Source organism: Prionailurus bengalensis, chromosome B4 (assembly GCF_016509475.1).
Source record: "Prionailurus bengalensis isolate Pbe53 chromosome B4, Fcat_Pben_1.1_paternal_pri, whole genome shotgun sequence".
NCBI classification, from domain to species: Eukaryota; Metazoa; Chordata; class Mammalia; order Carnivora; family Felidae; genus Prionailurus; species Prionailurus bengalensis.
This window is the reverse complement of record NC_057358.1, coordinates 64,637,943-64,651,886: the sequence shown is the minus strand read 5'-3', so window position 1 is coordinate 64,651,886 and position 13,944 is coordinate 64,637,943. Positions and strand designations below refer to the sequence as shown.

Below are 13,944 nucleotides of genomic sequence, written 5' to 3'. Positions count from 1 at the left end.
TTTATATTTTTAGCTCTCTGTTTGATCTCTCAGTGGTAAAGTATTTTTGTTGATCTCAAATGAAGATTTTGGAGTTAATTTGGATAGTATCTGTAAATCTTGTAAAGTTATAGAGATATAATTCATATACCATAAAATTTACCCTTTTAAAATGACAATTCACGGTTTTTGGTATAGCTATAAATTGTGCAAGCATCACTGCTATCTACTCCCAGAACATTTCATGACTCCAAATGGAAACTCTGTCCATTTCCTTTTCCCCACCAGCCATAGGCAACCTCTACTTACATCCTGCCTCTCTCCATTGCCTACTCCGGACATTGCATATAAATGAAAGCATACAGTATGGGCTTCTGGGAATGGCTTCTTTCACTTGTTAAAGTGCTTTCAAAGTTCATTCATATAGCATGTATCAGTGTTCTATTCCTTTTTACTGCCATATAACATTCCATTGCATAGATATACCACTATATCCGTATGTCCACATATTTTGGCTATTATGAATAATTCTGCATAAGCATTCACATACAAGTTTTGTGTAGACATGTTTTCAATTTTCTTGAGTTGTATACAAACTTGGAGGAGCTTCTAGGTAATAAATATGGTGACCAAATGTTCTTTTTGAAAAATGAGAGATACTGAATACTACTCTGCATGGTAATTAGTTCCTGTAACTTTTCCTATCAAAGAAGGCTGTAACCAGAGGGGGAAAAAACCCTGTAAGCTCCCAAATAAACTCATAGTATGGCTGATGAGAGGACTGTCCTGCACCAGAAAGTCAGATGTGAGTAACATCCTGAGAAGGTATCGTGGGCCATTCACCGGGCAAGCCTCATGACCAATGTGTCTGGTTTCTTGGATGATAATAACAATCATAACAATAGCTAACATTTACTAGCTATTACTCAGTGTTAGCTTATTGTTACTCCACATTAGCTATTATTCTGATTATTATCACATCATTAGATATAGAAAGGAACTGGAATTAACAGAGACTAAAAACATAATGGCCTGGATGCCCCAGGAAATGCTCTTAACATTTGAGATAAGCCCCAGACTAAATGTCATTTCCAGGAAGTAAAGGAAAGGACAGGGACTGCCTCCAATGTAAAGGAACTATGTGGCAAACTCATGCATTTTTCAGAGATATTTTAGGCATAAGCTTCACAACCTTGAGTATATACTTCCTCAAACTGGAAAGATTAAAGTAGTGATCAGAGAGGATTCGAAAGAGAACCCTTGTCAGAAAATGGTACTCATTAGCCTCTAAGAACTGAAGGAAAGGGTGAGTGATGGCTAAGATCATCATAGACAAGTTGTCATCAGCTGTAGGTTACTGAAGCAACTGACACATGGTAAGTACACAGAAAATTTATTTTTAAAATACTTTAAGATTTGAGTCCTTGAAGGAACAAGTTTCAGTTACTAAAGGACATTGTCTTATGTGGAATCCTAACAGTGTTGACTAAACCAGATTAGACAGAATTGCTTTGGTGAGCGCACAAGCATTCTACTTTTCCAAGATGTACAGAACCACGTCTCTGAATTACTGTTACGTGACCAACTCACACTAGAATACTCACTAAGAAAAGGTAGCGTTCTTGTGCTGATGTGTTCCGAGCAGCGAGTTTCAGGATCTGTCCTTCTTTTATGAGTTCGTTTGAAGGATTGACAATGTCTTCTTCCTCTCCCAACATTTCATAAATCTCTAAGAGTTTCTTTAGATTCTCCTAGGAAATGAAAACAAAATACAGCAAGACCAAATAAAGGGAGGTTTTACTTTCGTGCCTTTAATAATACAATGACCTTAGCTAAAATCCGAATAATGCAGAAGGGATTGGGACTAAGCACAAATTTGGTATAAAATGTGTCAGTTCCGAGCAAATTGAAACAGGGGGAAAAGAGGACAGGATTATTCCACATAACACTAAACACTTTATAAATAATCTTTTTTTGTTTACCTTTACCAATTCATTTTGGTCCGAACCTACAGATAACATTAGGCTATATTATTGACAATTATCTAACTAGAAGATTTCCAACTCCTTTGAAAATTACTTACCATTTTTCTTATTGCACTATTAGAATGGCTTGCTGCCGTAGATATAATCTCAAGTGATTCTAAATGGGGAAAAAGAAAAGTAAATAAATGTATTTTGTCATTACTACGCTACTAGATAGTTGAATAACGTAACGTTATAGTAAGAAGAAACCTGAGACTGTACATCTGACACCAAAAGCAGGGGCAATTTCCATTTACAAAATGAATACTTTCAGAACTTCATTTCTGAGCAGATTATTTGGAACTTGAAGGATACTTCCTCGTAAATAATCATACACATTTTTATATATGACCCAGATAACGGACCTTCAAAATTAACAATTACCATGTATACTAGATTGGCATAAGGCACTTCGCCAGATGCTTTCAATATATATTACGTCACTTAACTCTTCCACAACCTTGAATGGAGAGTCTGTTAGCTCCACTCGGCAGATGAAAGGAATGGCGAGTGATGTAGCTTGGCCAAGGTCACACAACTATGATACTGTAGGGACACACTGGAACCTACATCTTCTGATTCAATGTCCTACAACATTTCAGCAGTACTATTTTATTAGTTTTATAAGCAAATTAACCACCACACATAACCAACTTTCTTTGGTGAAACATATTCACAGTTCTATTCTTGGTTGGGCAAAGGGGAATCAGCTGATGACAATGCTGAAGGAAGGCTCTGCTGCGGAGGCAGTGGGAGAGGTGGGAACAGGAGCCGTCTGGTGTGGGGAAGGTAGGAGCCCCAGTGCTGCTGGGGAAGGGCTCTGGAGGCTGAGGCCTCCTGGAGGATCAATCCCAGGGAATGCCCTCAATCCTAAATCATGTCCTGCTCTTTCTTTTTTATCTTAGGAATACCACAGCCTGCTTAATTCTGTTACCACAACAACCTCATTACTTCTGGACCCAATTCTCTTCTTTGTTCCGTGGCTGAACAGAATGCACTTTTGTTGCTTTCTCCTCTCTTTTGGGTCTCTAAAAGCACTTCTGTGATTTCCTTACGATATTAGTTTAAGGAGCAATGGGAAAGCAAAGAGAGAAATAAAATGCCCTACAATGTTGCTAACGGTCTCATTTTTGACCCTGCCACCTTAGGGCAAGTCTAAGTCTTTGAGTTTAGAAGATACTGCATTTTTATTTAGATTTTGGAGAACTATCCTGATTGGGGAATGCTGTGCATGTCACACAGGCTCCAAGGTAGAGGGAAACAAAATAAAATAGCCTGGGATCAGCAGTTTGAGGAAGAGTAGCAGTAATCCCACCCTTAGTCCTACCACTAATTCTGTCGCCAAAACCAACCACTTAGCCCAGAGGAGTGTGAAGTGGGCATGAAGTGGAAAACAGAAGAAGTCAAGTCAGGATAATTCTAAACCGTAAAGGGAGAAAGGGAAGAAGAGAAGTTCCTGTGGTCACTGACTCACTTGGATGGCAGGAGAAATGCATCAGAGAAAGCCTGTGTTCAAAAAAAGACCCAGGTGCCGAGACCAAAGATTGTGTTCTGTGTTCTCATCTCTTGCCAGGGTTCATTTATAATAAAGACAAGCAATTATTAGCAAAGTACCAATGTTTCAAGATTGTACAGCAGCACTGTTAGTACTTGACACTAAGCCATCCCTATCTCTTAAATTTTCATTCTTCCCTTCAGTTACCTGATTTTTTTTTTAATTAAAAAAAATTTTTTTCAAGTAAGCTATACACCCAACGGGGGACTTGAACTCATGATCCCTAGATCGAGAGTTGCATGCTTTGATTTTTTGAAAGAATCTGAGAAAGCTAAAGTATTGAAACTCCTGAGTCTTAAAAAAAAAAATCATTCATTAGGAACCAGTGAAAAAATAAAAGGCAACTGGAGGAATAGGAATGAAGTTTTCCTGAAAAAATGTTAACTGACACTAAAAAGCATTACTTTCTCTTCTCTTCCAGGGTAGGTAGAGCCAAGTTGGCTTAGGTTATTTTTACACAGTAAATGTCATGTTAGCTTTCTTGGTATGTATCAACCTATCTAATTAACCAGCAGCACCAGTAATTCTGAACGGTTGTATTCTTTCTGTGAGAAGGTAATTGTGTATTGCTATTCCAGATGTCTCTAGGACTACTGTTTCAGATTTCTGAGTTAATAATTAACATGAAATCAGCATGAGAAATGTGATTTGCCTTTCTCTAAACCTGGGATCTGGGCTCAGAAGTGCTTGCCTAATTGAGCTGTTGATGACAATTTCCGATGAGGCTATTTTTTGGCAGCAATATCTTACTAAGTTGGCTGTGAGACCTATCTCTCTCTTTAACCACAAGCCTTCCTGGCCACTTGATTACCCCAGAGCAGAAAGGGGGTGGGGGAGGAGCATTTACTTTTAGCATCGTTCCAGTCTGGAGAGTCAGGGGGCAACTTCCTTAGGTAGTCCTTGAGGAGCATCTCATACCGGGGGATCCGCTGAACAGGTTCTAGCATGTGGTGCTGCAAAGTCAAGCTCCCGCACACCTTCTGTCTCTATAATGAGAGAGGTTTTTTAAAGAAAGATTTAAAAATTAAGTTGGCCAATCTAAAAACGGTCATACGGAACTTTAATCGTGGACAGGATTTCCCTACAAAGCGTGCTCTGTGGATCACCTGCATTAGATTGATCTAAGGCACTATTAAAATGCAAATTCTGAACCCCACCCCAATAATGAAACCACAATCTTTGAGGCTCAGGCCTGGGAAGATGCATTTGAAAACACCCCAGTTTCTTACACCATGGAAGTTTGAGGCCCACCAAACTAGAGTAAGAACAGAAAGAAAAATCAAGCAGAATTTTAAGGAAGAAAATTCTCAGATTGCTGGCAACCACTTCAATCAGTCACTAGAAAGGTTTGTGTGGTCACATTATTGAATCAGATTCCAGAGATTTTTAAAAGATGCATGTATTTAATGAGGTTCACTAGGCCCAACTGCATTAAATGACTTTGGACTCAGCAGAAACTGTTTAATATCAAGGCTACCATAAATGTCATTTCCTTTGAACTTAAAGACTCCACAGAGAAGAATGACAAGATCTGAGTGTCTTAGTATCTGTCACAAAATTTTAATTTTTCATTAGGTCATGGCAGTCTTTTCCATTAGAAACTGAACTCTGTAAATAGGTCTCCTTTTCTTACAGCAAAATTGAGTCTATATAGCCTTTGCTTTCAATAAGCTGTTAAGACAGGGAAAAGATTACTTGAAAAATAAGACATGTTCTTGTTCATATTAAACAAACCAGGAATCCAATTAAAATAGTTATTAGACTCTTACTATGATCAAGGCACTGCAGGGTATAAAAGTTGTCTTAAGACATGATGTTTGCATTCAAAGCAAACAAGAAACTAAAGCATTCACAGACAAGAGAACATTCAACATGAACTCCGATAAGGACAGCTGCTGGAGCAAAGGGAAGTGAAGACCAGGGTCGAAGGGCAGGAAGAGGGACCTTGGAGGACAACAGTCAGGCATGAAACATGTTGAGTTTTGTTGGCAATAAGATATGTACGGGGAAACAGGGGTTGAGGAAGAACAGGTAATCTGGGGTAATTAAGTCAAGGTGAATTATTTAGACTTGCTTCATCTACTGCAGGTTTTCGTGTAGGAGAGCAATAGCATTAGATTTGAGATGTGTTAACATTAACTTACTGCAGTGTGACTTAACCTACTGCAGTGGGGAGATGAGGGGATATTAGTTTGGAAGGGATTATTGTAGACCAGGAAAAAAGTATAGAGTCTGAAATCACCATGGAAGCTGAGGAAATCATAACTTTACTTAATAAAGTGTAGAATATTAATGTTATAAGTTTAGTCATCTCATTTGATTTTCTCCAAGCCTATAATATATAATATTATAGATCTATGAAATATAGAAAATATTACCGACCCCCACATTTTTACATGAAGAAACCGTGGCTCAGAGAAGTTAAAGTCATCTAAGGTCCCATGACTAAGTGGCAAACTAGAATCCTAAACTCAGTTGATTCCTAGTCCACTACTCTTTTCAACACCTCAACAATGCCTCATACTAGGGAGAAGACTGATATTTCAGAGATAGAATTTTAAAGATTTCATAAAACAGTAATGGCCACTATCACCACCATCATTTAGTGAACACTTACTATGCAGTAAACATACTAAACATCTTCAGTGTACTGCTTCACAGGCAAATTAATGCACAGAGAATGAGGAAAAGTGACGAAAGATAAAGTTAACTTATCAAACTCTGGTGAACGAGAAAATATTTGTTCTAATAATCACATAACCACAAGCTACTCTGTATAAGGCACAAAAAATCAAGATGGAAAAAGTACTTGGGCGCTAAAGGCAGGAATGGAACATGTTGACTTTGTTTTGATAGCAAAATGTTGATACCGAGTTGTGTAACCAGCATTCAACAAGGTGCAATGACAGTTTAGAGGCAGGAAACAGACTAGAAAAATGACCCTACAGGCATCTGTAGGACATGATGGTTAAAGCCTCAGGAACATGTGACATCACAGAGGGTGTGAAGGTTGAAAAGAATGTGAAGGGCCACATTCTTGTACTCTGTCCACATTTCAGTATAAGTAAAAGGGGCTAGTAAAAGAATCAAAGGAGCCAGTATTCAGAAAGGTAGATGAGTGCTTAATGATGAGAGAAGAAAAAGAAAGAGTAAATGGGAAGAGGCAGGACTTTTGGTTATGCCTGAGAGAGCAGACTAGCAAAATCCCCCCTGGAAAACGCAACTAGAAAGGGGGATAAAACTGATAAAACGACCATTTTGGTACTTTGGAAACTGATGAAAGGCATAGAACGATCTGAAAAGTATTTATGCTTTGAAAATTGTTGACCTTTGGGTAAGAGCAGTGAGAATCTGTGGCATTCTAGCCTGAGGCCGTACCCATTCCTCCCCTAACAAAGGAAGTTTCAATGACCAAAAGGTTCAGCAGGGGTGGGACTGGCAGTGTCTCTGCTAAAGTTCAAGAGGGCTCATATTATTAGATTTGGAATGGTGGGCGAGGCACACATCCAGGAACACTGTTGGTGAAAGTGAATAGTTCTGAGGTGGGCAAGTGGAGAAGACCAATGGCTTCACTGGGCTGAAGCTGTGGTTGTGTGTTGGGGAAGGGGAGCAGATAATAATTTTCTTGGCTGAGGCTCTGTAGATGATCAGCAGAGACTGAAGACAGCTTGACTCAGCACAGTCTCCTGGCCACCCTGAGGCTGTGAACTCGTCCTGAGGAGATGTAAAAGGGTCCAGTGGACTTGAAAATGGTCAGATCGGGGCGCCTGGGTGGCGCAGTCGGTTAAGCGTCCGACTTCAACCAGGTCACGATCTTGCGGTCCGGGAGTTCAAGCCCCGCGTCGGGCTCTGGGCTGATGGCTCAGAGCCTGGAGCCTGTTTCCAATTCTGTGTCTCCCTCTCTCTCTGCCCCTCCCCCGTTCATGCTCTGTCTCTCTCTGTCCCAAAAATAAATAAACGTTGAAAAAAAAAAAAGAAAAAGAAAATGGTCAGATCTTTAAATGTGCTCCCCTATGCATAGACAGGTCCATCAGCAGAGGACAGAAGCGTACTGGCTCTAGATAGTTAATCATCTCTGTTCAGTAACTGTTTGACTCCTAACCTACACAGACATAGGGGTAATCCCTACAAAACTGGGATCACATACACACACATGAATATTAAACAAAAAAACTGAATAGAGACATTGGCAACAGCATACCAGAAGAGAGACAGATTTTATAGATTTAGTATAAGCAAGTTACTAAACAAACGAAAGTAACCAAAGCCACTTTCAGTGGGGGAAAGCAAAATCTGGAGTTGCTACAATAGGTTATCTAAAATGTCCAGTATTCAACAACAACAACAAAAAAGAGACATTCAGAGAATAAACTGTTACCTATACTGAAGAAAAACGGCAATCAAAAGAAACCGTCTCTGAACACAGATACTGGATATGGGCGACAAAGACTTCAGCGTAGCTATTATAAAAACATTCAAAGAATTAAAGGAAATTGTAGTTGAAAAACATGAAAAGTGTAACAATAATGAATGCACAAATAGCAATTTTCAAGGAGGAAACAGGTGTTATAAAAAGAACCAATGGAAATTCTGGAGTTGAACCATACAATAGCCGGGATGAAAAATGCACTGCAGGGACTCAACAGCAGATTCCAGATGGCAGAAGAAAAAATCAGAGTGCCTGGGTAGCTCAGTCAGTTGAGTACCAGACTTTGGCTCAGGTCATGATCTCATGCATCAGGCTTGCTGCTGTCAGCACACAGCCTGGTTCGGATCCTCTACCCCTGTCTCTCTGTCCCTCCGCTGCTCACTCTCACTGTCTCTCTCAAAAATAAATATTAAAAAAAAGAAAAAAAAGAAAAAAATGAATTCAAAGAAAGATTAATAGAAATTATACAATCCGGAGAACAGAAAAAAGACTGAAGAAAAATGAATAGTCTCAGAAACTTGTAGAATAACATCAAGAACACCAACATATGTGTACTTGGAGCAAATTATTTGAAGAAATAATGGCTGAAAACTTCTCAAATTAATTAAAAAAAAACCCTACACATCCCAGAAATTCAATCCTAAGCAAGATAAATATAGAAAGATTTACATTAGATACATACTGTTGAAAAAAAAAAGCAAAGAGATAAATTTGAAAATAGCAAGAGAAAAGCAATTCAGCACATACAGGAAATAATATAATTAATAACTTCCCATATGAAACAACAGAGGACAGAGTACAGTGAATGACATTCATTTTGCTGAAAGAAAAAAAAAAAAACCTATTAACCCAGATTCTGTATCTAGCAACACTATCAATTCAGTAGTGAAGAAAAAAATAAAGATTTCCCCAAAAAAAGACCAAGAAAATTTGTTACTATCCAATCTCTGCCTTGTAAGAAACATTTATCACTCTTCTTTTAAAAATTTTAGTTTATTTATTTTTGAGATACAGAGAGTGTGTGTGTGAGCAGTGGAGGGGCGGGGGTGGGGGTGGGGGGGTGGGCACAGAATCCAAAGCAGGCTCCAGGCTCTGAGTTGTCAGCACAGAGCCCGATGTGGGGCTCAAACTCACAAACCATGAGATCATGACCTGAGCCGAAGTTGGATGCTTAACTGACTGAGCCACCCAGGTAACCCAAAACATTTAACACCCTTTGTAGAAAGGAACTTACTCTAGAAATGGTAAATATATGGGTTAATAATTTTTTTTGGTACATTTTTTCTTATATCCTCTCTTCTTTCAAAGATACAAAATTATATAAAATAATAATTATATCACTGTATTATTGAATTTAAAACCTATATAAAAGGTAATGTATATGATACTTAAAGCATGGAGCATGGAGGAACTGAGCTACGATGGAGCAAAATGCCTATATTTTATTAGAATTAATATTAGCATTAACCTCAAGTAGATTGTGGTAAATTAAGATGCATATTATAATTCCTCCAACAAACAGTAGGAAAAAAACATTTAAAATTTAGAGGAATTAAAATGGTAAATAAAAAATATTTGTATAGCACAAAAGAAAGCAGAGAAAGAGCAGCAGAATCCTCACCCCAAGGACCTTATGTGATCTCAAGAATTCCTTTTCAACATTTAAACTATCAAGTTATTAACACCTTTGACTAGAGAATCAAATAGAAATCACTATGGAGTTATCTAAAATATGTTATCCAGGTTTGGCACAACTGAAAAAAAGTCAGGACACATATGTAAAGTCACACACACACACACACACACACACACACACACACATACACACACAGAGAATAATAATGTCTGCAAAATGTCAGGTTTATGGCAATCATTTTTTATATTCATTGCATCATCTCAACCTCTGAAAGAAAGCAAGAGAGTCACAGACCCGAATGGGAAATCACTTTGTAAATCCATGTGAATCTTTATAAAAGCTACACTCTCCTGGTCTCAAAAGCAAATGGAGAATTTACTGCTCAGCGCATGGCATGTGCTCGATAAATACATTAATTCTGCATAGATGATTTTTACATCATTCAGAATAACATGGAATTTGGTGGTCTCAGACAGATGTCTCAATATAAACTTTAGATCTAGAAGACCTTATGATTTATATAGGAAAATAATTCATAGCCTTGAACAAGAGTCCAATTACCTGAATATCTTCAACTACTGATTTGAACTGGGGGATACGCTCTGTCATGTTTTTAACCAATTCCATTGCATTATCAAATCCTTTCACATATTCTCCATACATCTTAAGGAATGGTGCCAATTTCTGAAGGATGTCACCAATTCTAGGGGTAGTTTCCCTGTATAAAATACAGAAACAAGTCATTAAGATTTCTTATAGAGTAAGTGAATTAATAGGATTTCAAATGAAGTGATCACTGTGTATACACATTCTTTGCTTGATCAGATCCACCTTGCTATGAGATTGGTAGAGAATAAAGCAGCACCTTTTTTTTTAAAGTTTATTTTTGAGAGAAAGAGCACGAGTGGGGGAGGAGGACAGAAAGATGGAGACAGAATCTGAAGGGGGCTCCACGCTCTGAGCTGTCAGCACAGAGCCCAATGTGGGGCTTGAACTCACAAACTGTGAGATCATGAGCTGAGCCAAAGTTGGACGCTTAACCGACTGAGCCACCCAGGCGTCCCTGAAGCAGGACCTTTTTAAAGGGACTTTAGGAATGAAAAACTATGGAGTTTTTAAAGCTCCAGATTACCCTGGAATCTTGTCTCCACTAATTAAAAGATAGTTTAGAGAGCAGAGATGAAATCCTTTTAAACCAAAGCTAAAAATGTACCACAACTTCTTTACCATACAAATTTAACACAGATGTTTGGCTATAGCTCTGTGTAGCATTGTTGTTTCCATTTATAAGCAAATAACACAGCATCTAATATGACTGCCTTAGACAAATTGTTGGCCATCTATTCCTCTTACCATTCTTGCATTCGTTTTTCCAGCTCTGGCAATAGGAATTTACTATGGAAGACATTTATTGATGAAATATTAGAAAAGATTTTATTCACCATCTCTGCTGAAAATGAGCCTCGATTTGCTTCTTCCAATAATTTGCAGTAAAATACCTGAATAAGAGAATAAAGCAAACGTTACTTCAAATTTACTGGTTAACCACCTAGCACTGGGCTAGGCATAGTGGGCTCTTAGTAACTTATTGAATGAAAAAGTTCATGAATCAAGAAATCAATCATTTTTGAAATGGATGAGTATATGCTTTGATTGAGAAGAACCAGGAGTTAGAATTAGAAAAGTTGACTCTAACTTAGGCTCTCCCTCCGTTTTGGAGATATTAACCTCTTCTACGCCAGAAAATTTCCAATTGAGGTAAAAGGATTTACTTCTATCTATAAGTAGAGTTAGACATGGAAGGAAAATTTTATCTAAATTAATAATTTTTGGTGGTATTTTTCACTCTTCTTTATGTTTTGAATGACTTTGACAGTATTGCCCTTTATTGTAATTTGTGGGCCTAAATTTCACTTTCCCTATTAAACTGTCTGCCCCCTTGGGAAGGGAGGCCATCATAATTTAGTTCCCACAGAAGAACAGGTGCTTAATATCTGGCCAGTGGATGAATAAAAGAATATTTCAGTTCACAGATGTTTACTTGCTTTTTAGTAAGTAATAATGCAAGATAACTTAAACACTTATAAAAGGGTACAAAGATCTCCTGTACATAACAATGGTATCTTAAAGACACTTTTTAAAAAACTGCACTCTTAGCTATTCTCCACTATGGCTACTATACCTCTTAATTGCCATTCTGTTAAATGTAGGCAGAAGGAAGTCTGTTCCTTCAAATGTCCAGATGGTTGTTAATTTTCTAAATTCACCTCCACTGCATTTTCTTGGGAGGCAAAAAGAACACAAAATCATGTCCTTAGAGACTCCAACAGATAGGATATTTTAAGTAATTAAGACTCTAAAATTCTAAAAAGGTCAGCAACAGTAGCTGACAAGCTAATATGGCTAAAATAACAAAAAAGAATGAAGACAAAAAAACCACAAAACTTGTAAGAGGAAAAGACATGTCTCCACAATAGGAATACTTAACGTTTCTGGTCTGTATTCCCCTGAGGGGAAATTGTTTCAAACATACAAACACATGAATTGACTGACTTACAGTGAAATTCTTTGGAAAGTGAGTGTTTAAGACACAAACTCATTATTTCAAAGGACAGAAGCCTCAATGTGGCCCCTTAAGGCTCATCTGACAGAGCCATAGTCCACTCTAGGAACCAATGATAAGGAGGCATACCCAGGATGGCCTGTTCCCATGAAGTTCCAGTTTTCCAATGGCAGAAGTGAGATAATTCTTCTTATAGTTAGTACTCAAACATGGCAACTTTCTCTTCTAATAAGAGGGGTCTATATGAGCAATTTACCAGTTATCTTGTTCTTTTATCACTAAAACAATATTAAGAAGACTTAATAATTTTTAAGCGATTCTTTGTAATGTATATTTAAAATGATACTCAAGGCCCCAACATGACGAAAGTACAAAATGTGATAAAGTACTCTGAATGCCATTTCTAACAAATATTGACTGTGCAACTTTACGCCAGGCACTATATTAGATGTCTCCTACAAGCTTGAACAAGTGAACGCTCAAAATGCCTTCTGGCCCTATTACTCCATCAATTCAGATGACTCACATGGGTCTGAACAGCACATGAGACAAACAGAATCAATGACATATTCATGCAGGCATTAGAATCACCAATCTCTTATTTAGATTATAATGGGAACATGGCTCTAGGATCATAATAAATGGTCACGAAACAGACTAGTGTTTAGGGATGAAAGATAAAGGCATTTTGTGACTCATACAGAGAGTCCTTGAATCTGCTTTTTATGAACTGAAAAACCTTTATGTCTAGTGCATTCACTGACAAAGCTAAAAATCCTAAAGATTTCCTTGAAGAAAAAGCTTTCACTGGCAAAAAACAGTTTTGCCCATCCAGTAGTTTCTAAAGCCCCTTTACTAAAAATGATATATAATGCCAAAAAATAAAATAATCCTGAATGGGAAAATATTACCTTATCTAAGAGGTCAAGTCGGTTGACATAAGCTCTTTCTGTAAGCAAAAGTTCGTTGGCTATTTTGTGAAGTTTTTGTTCATTAGTTTCCTAAAAATAGAATAGATATCCACATATTAGGAAATAAAACTTAGACAAGACTTTTCAAGTAATAAACACCTTATCAAATGGTCAAAACAGTTTTCTCAAGCTTCTCAGCTACCCAATTCCTTTCAGCCGTGAAGGACCACCCAACCAGAAATGAACAAAATTAAAAATAAGCATTCTGCTAGATTTAACCTATAACGACTTCTTTAGCTTCTGTCAAAATCAACAGTATCATCTATTTTGCCCTTGAAACACCTTTTATGTTTCTCAGACACTAAATTTGGCTCATTTTCTCCCTGTCTCTCTCAGGCTACTCTTCAGAAATGATTTCAACACTCTTTCAGATAATTTGTCTAATTATTAGCTCTATGCATCTAACTTTTTGTCTTTTAAAAAAAAACATTAGGAAAAATTTCAATCATATATGAGTAAAGAGTAAAATGAACCAGCAAATATCTATCAGTGAGATTCAGTAACTATCAACTCATTGTTAATATTGTTTCATCTATGCCCTCCTCCTCTCTCTACCCATATTATATTAAATTAAAAACAAACATTTTATTATTTCCTCAGTGTATGTTTACTTGGCCCCTAAATGTATTTGTAGAGCTTTGCTAGTTCTGTGAGAATGGGAACACTTTTTTTCTCGGTAACTTGGTAACCCTCCTGTCTAATACAGTGCTTCAATAAAATACTGGCGTTTGATAAAATATTGCTGAATAAATGAATGAGTAGCAATCACACATTCCTATTGTTGGAC

At 37.5% G+C, this 13,944-nt stretch overlaps 1 protein-coding gene across 4 annotated transcripts in view; it reads right to left on the bottom strand.

Annotated features, from left to right (window-relative positions):
• Positions 1-13,944, bottom strand: part of FGD4 (FYVE, RhoGEF and PH domain containing 4) — a 217,719-nt gene that overhangs the window by 28,503 nt on the left and 175,272 nt on the right. For all 4 annotated transcript variants that reach the window (XM_043562945.1, XM_043562946.1, XM_043562947.1 and 1 more), the window contains 6 exons: positions 13,098-13,187; positions 10,977-11,122; positions 10,185-10,341; positions 4,406-4,544; positions 2,063-2,121; positions 1,584-1,730 (listed from right to left, as the gene is read on the bottom strand). In XM_043562945.1, the coding sequence (XP_043418880.1) occupies positions 1,584-1,730; positions 2,063-2,121; positions 4,406-4,544; positions 10,185-10,341; positions 10,977-11,122; positions 13,098-13,187 (738 nt within the window). The remainder of the gene's footprint in view (positions 1-1,583; positions 1,731-2,062; positions 2,122-4,405; positions 4,545-10,184; positions 10,342-10,976; positions 11,123-13,097; positions 13,188-13,944) is intronic.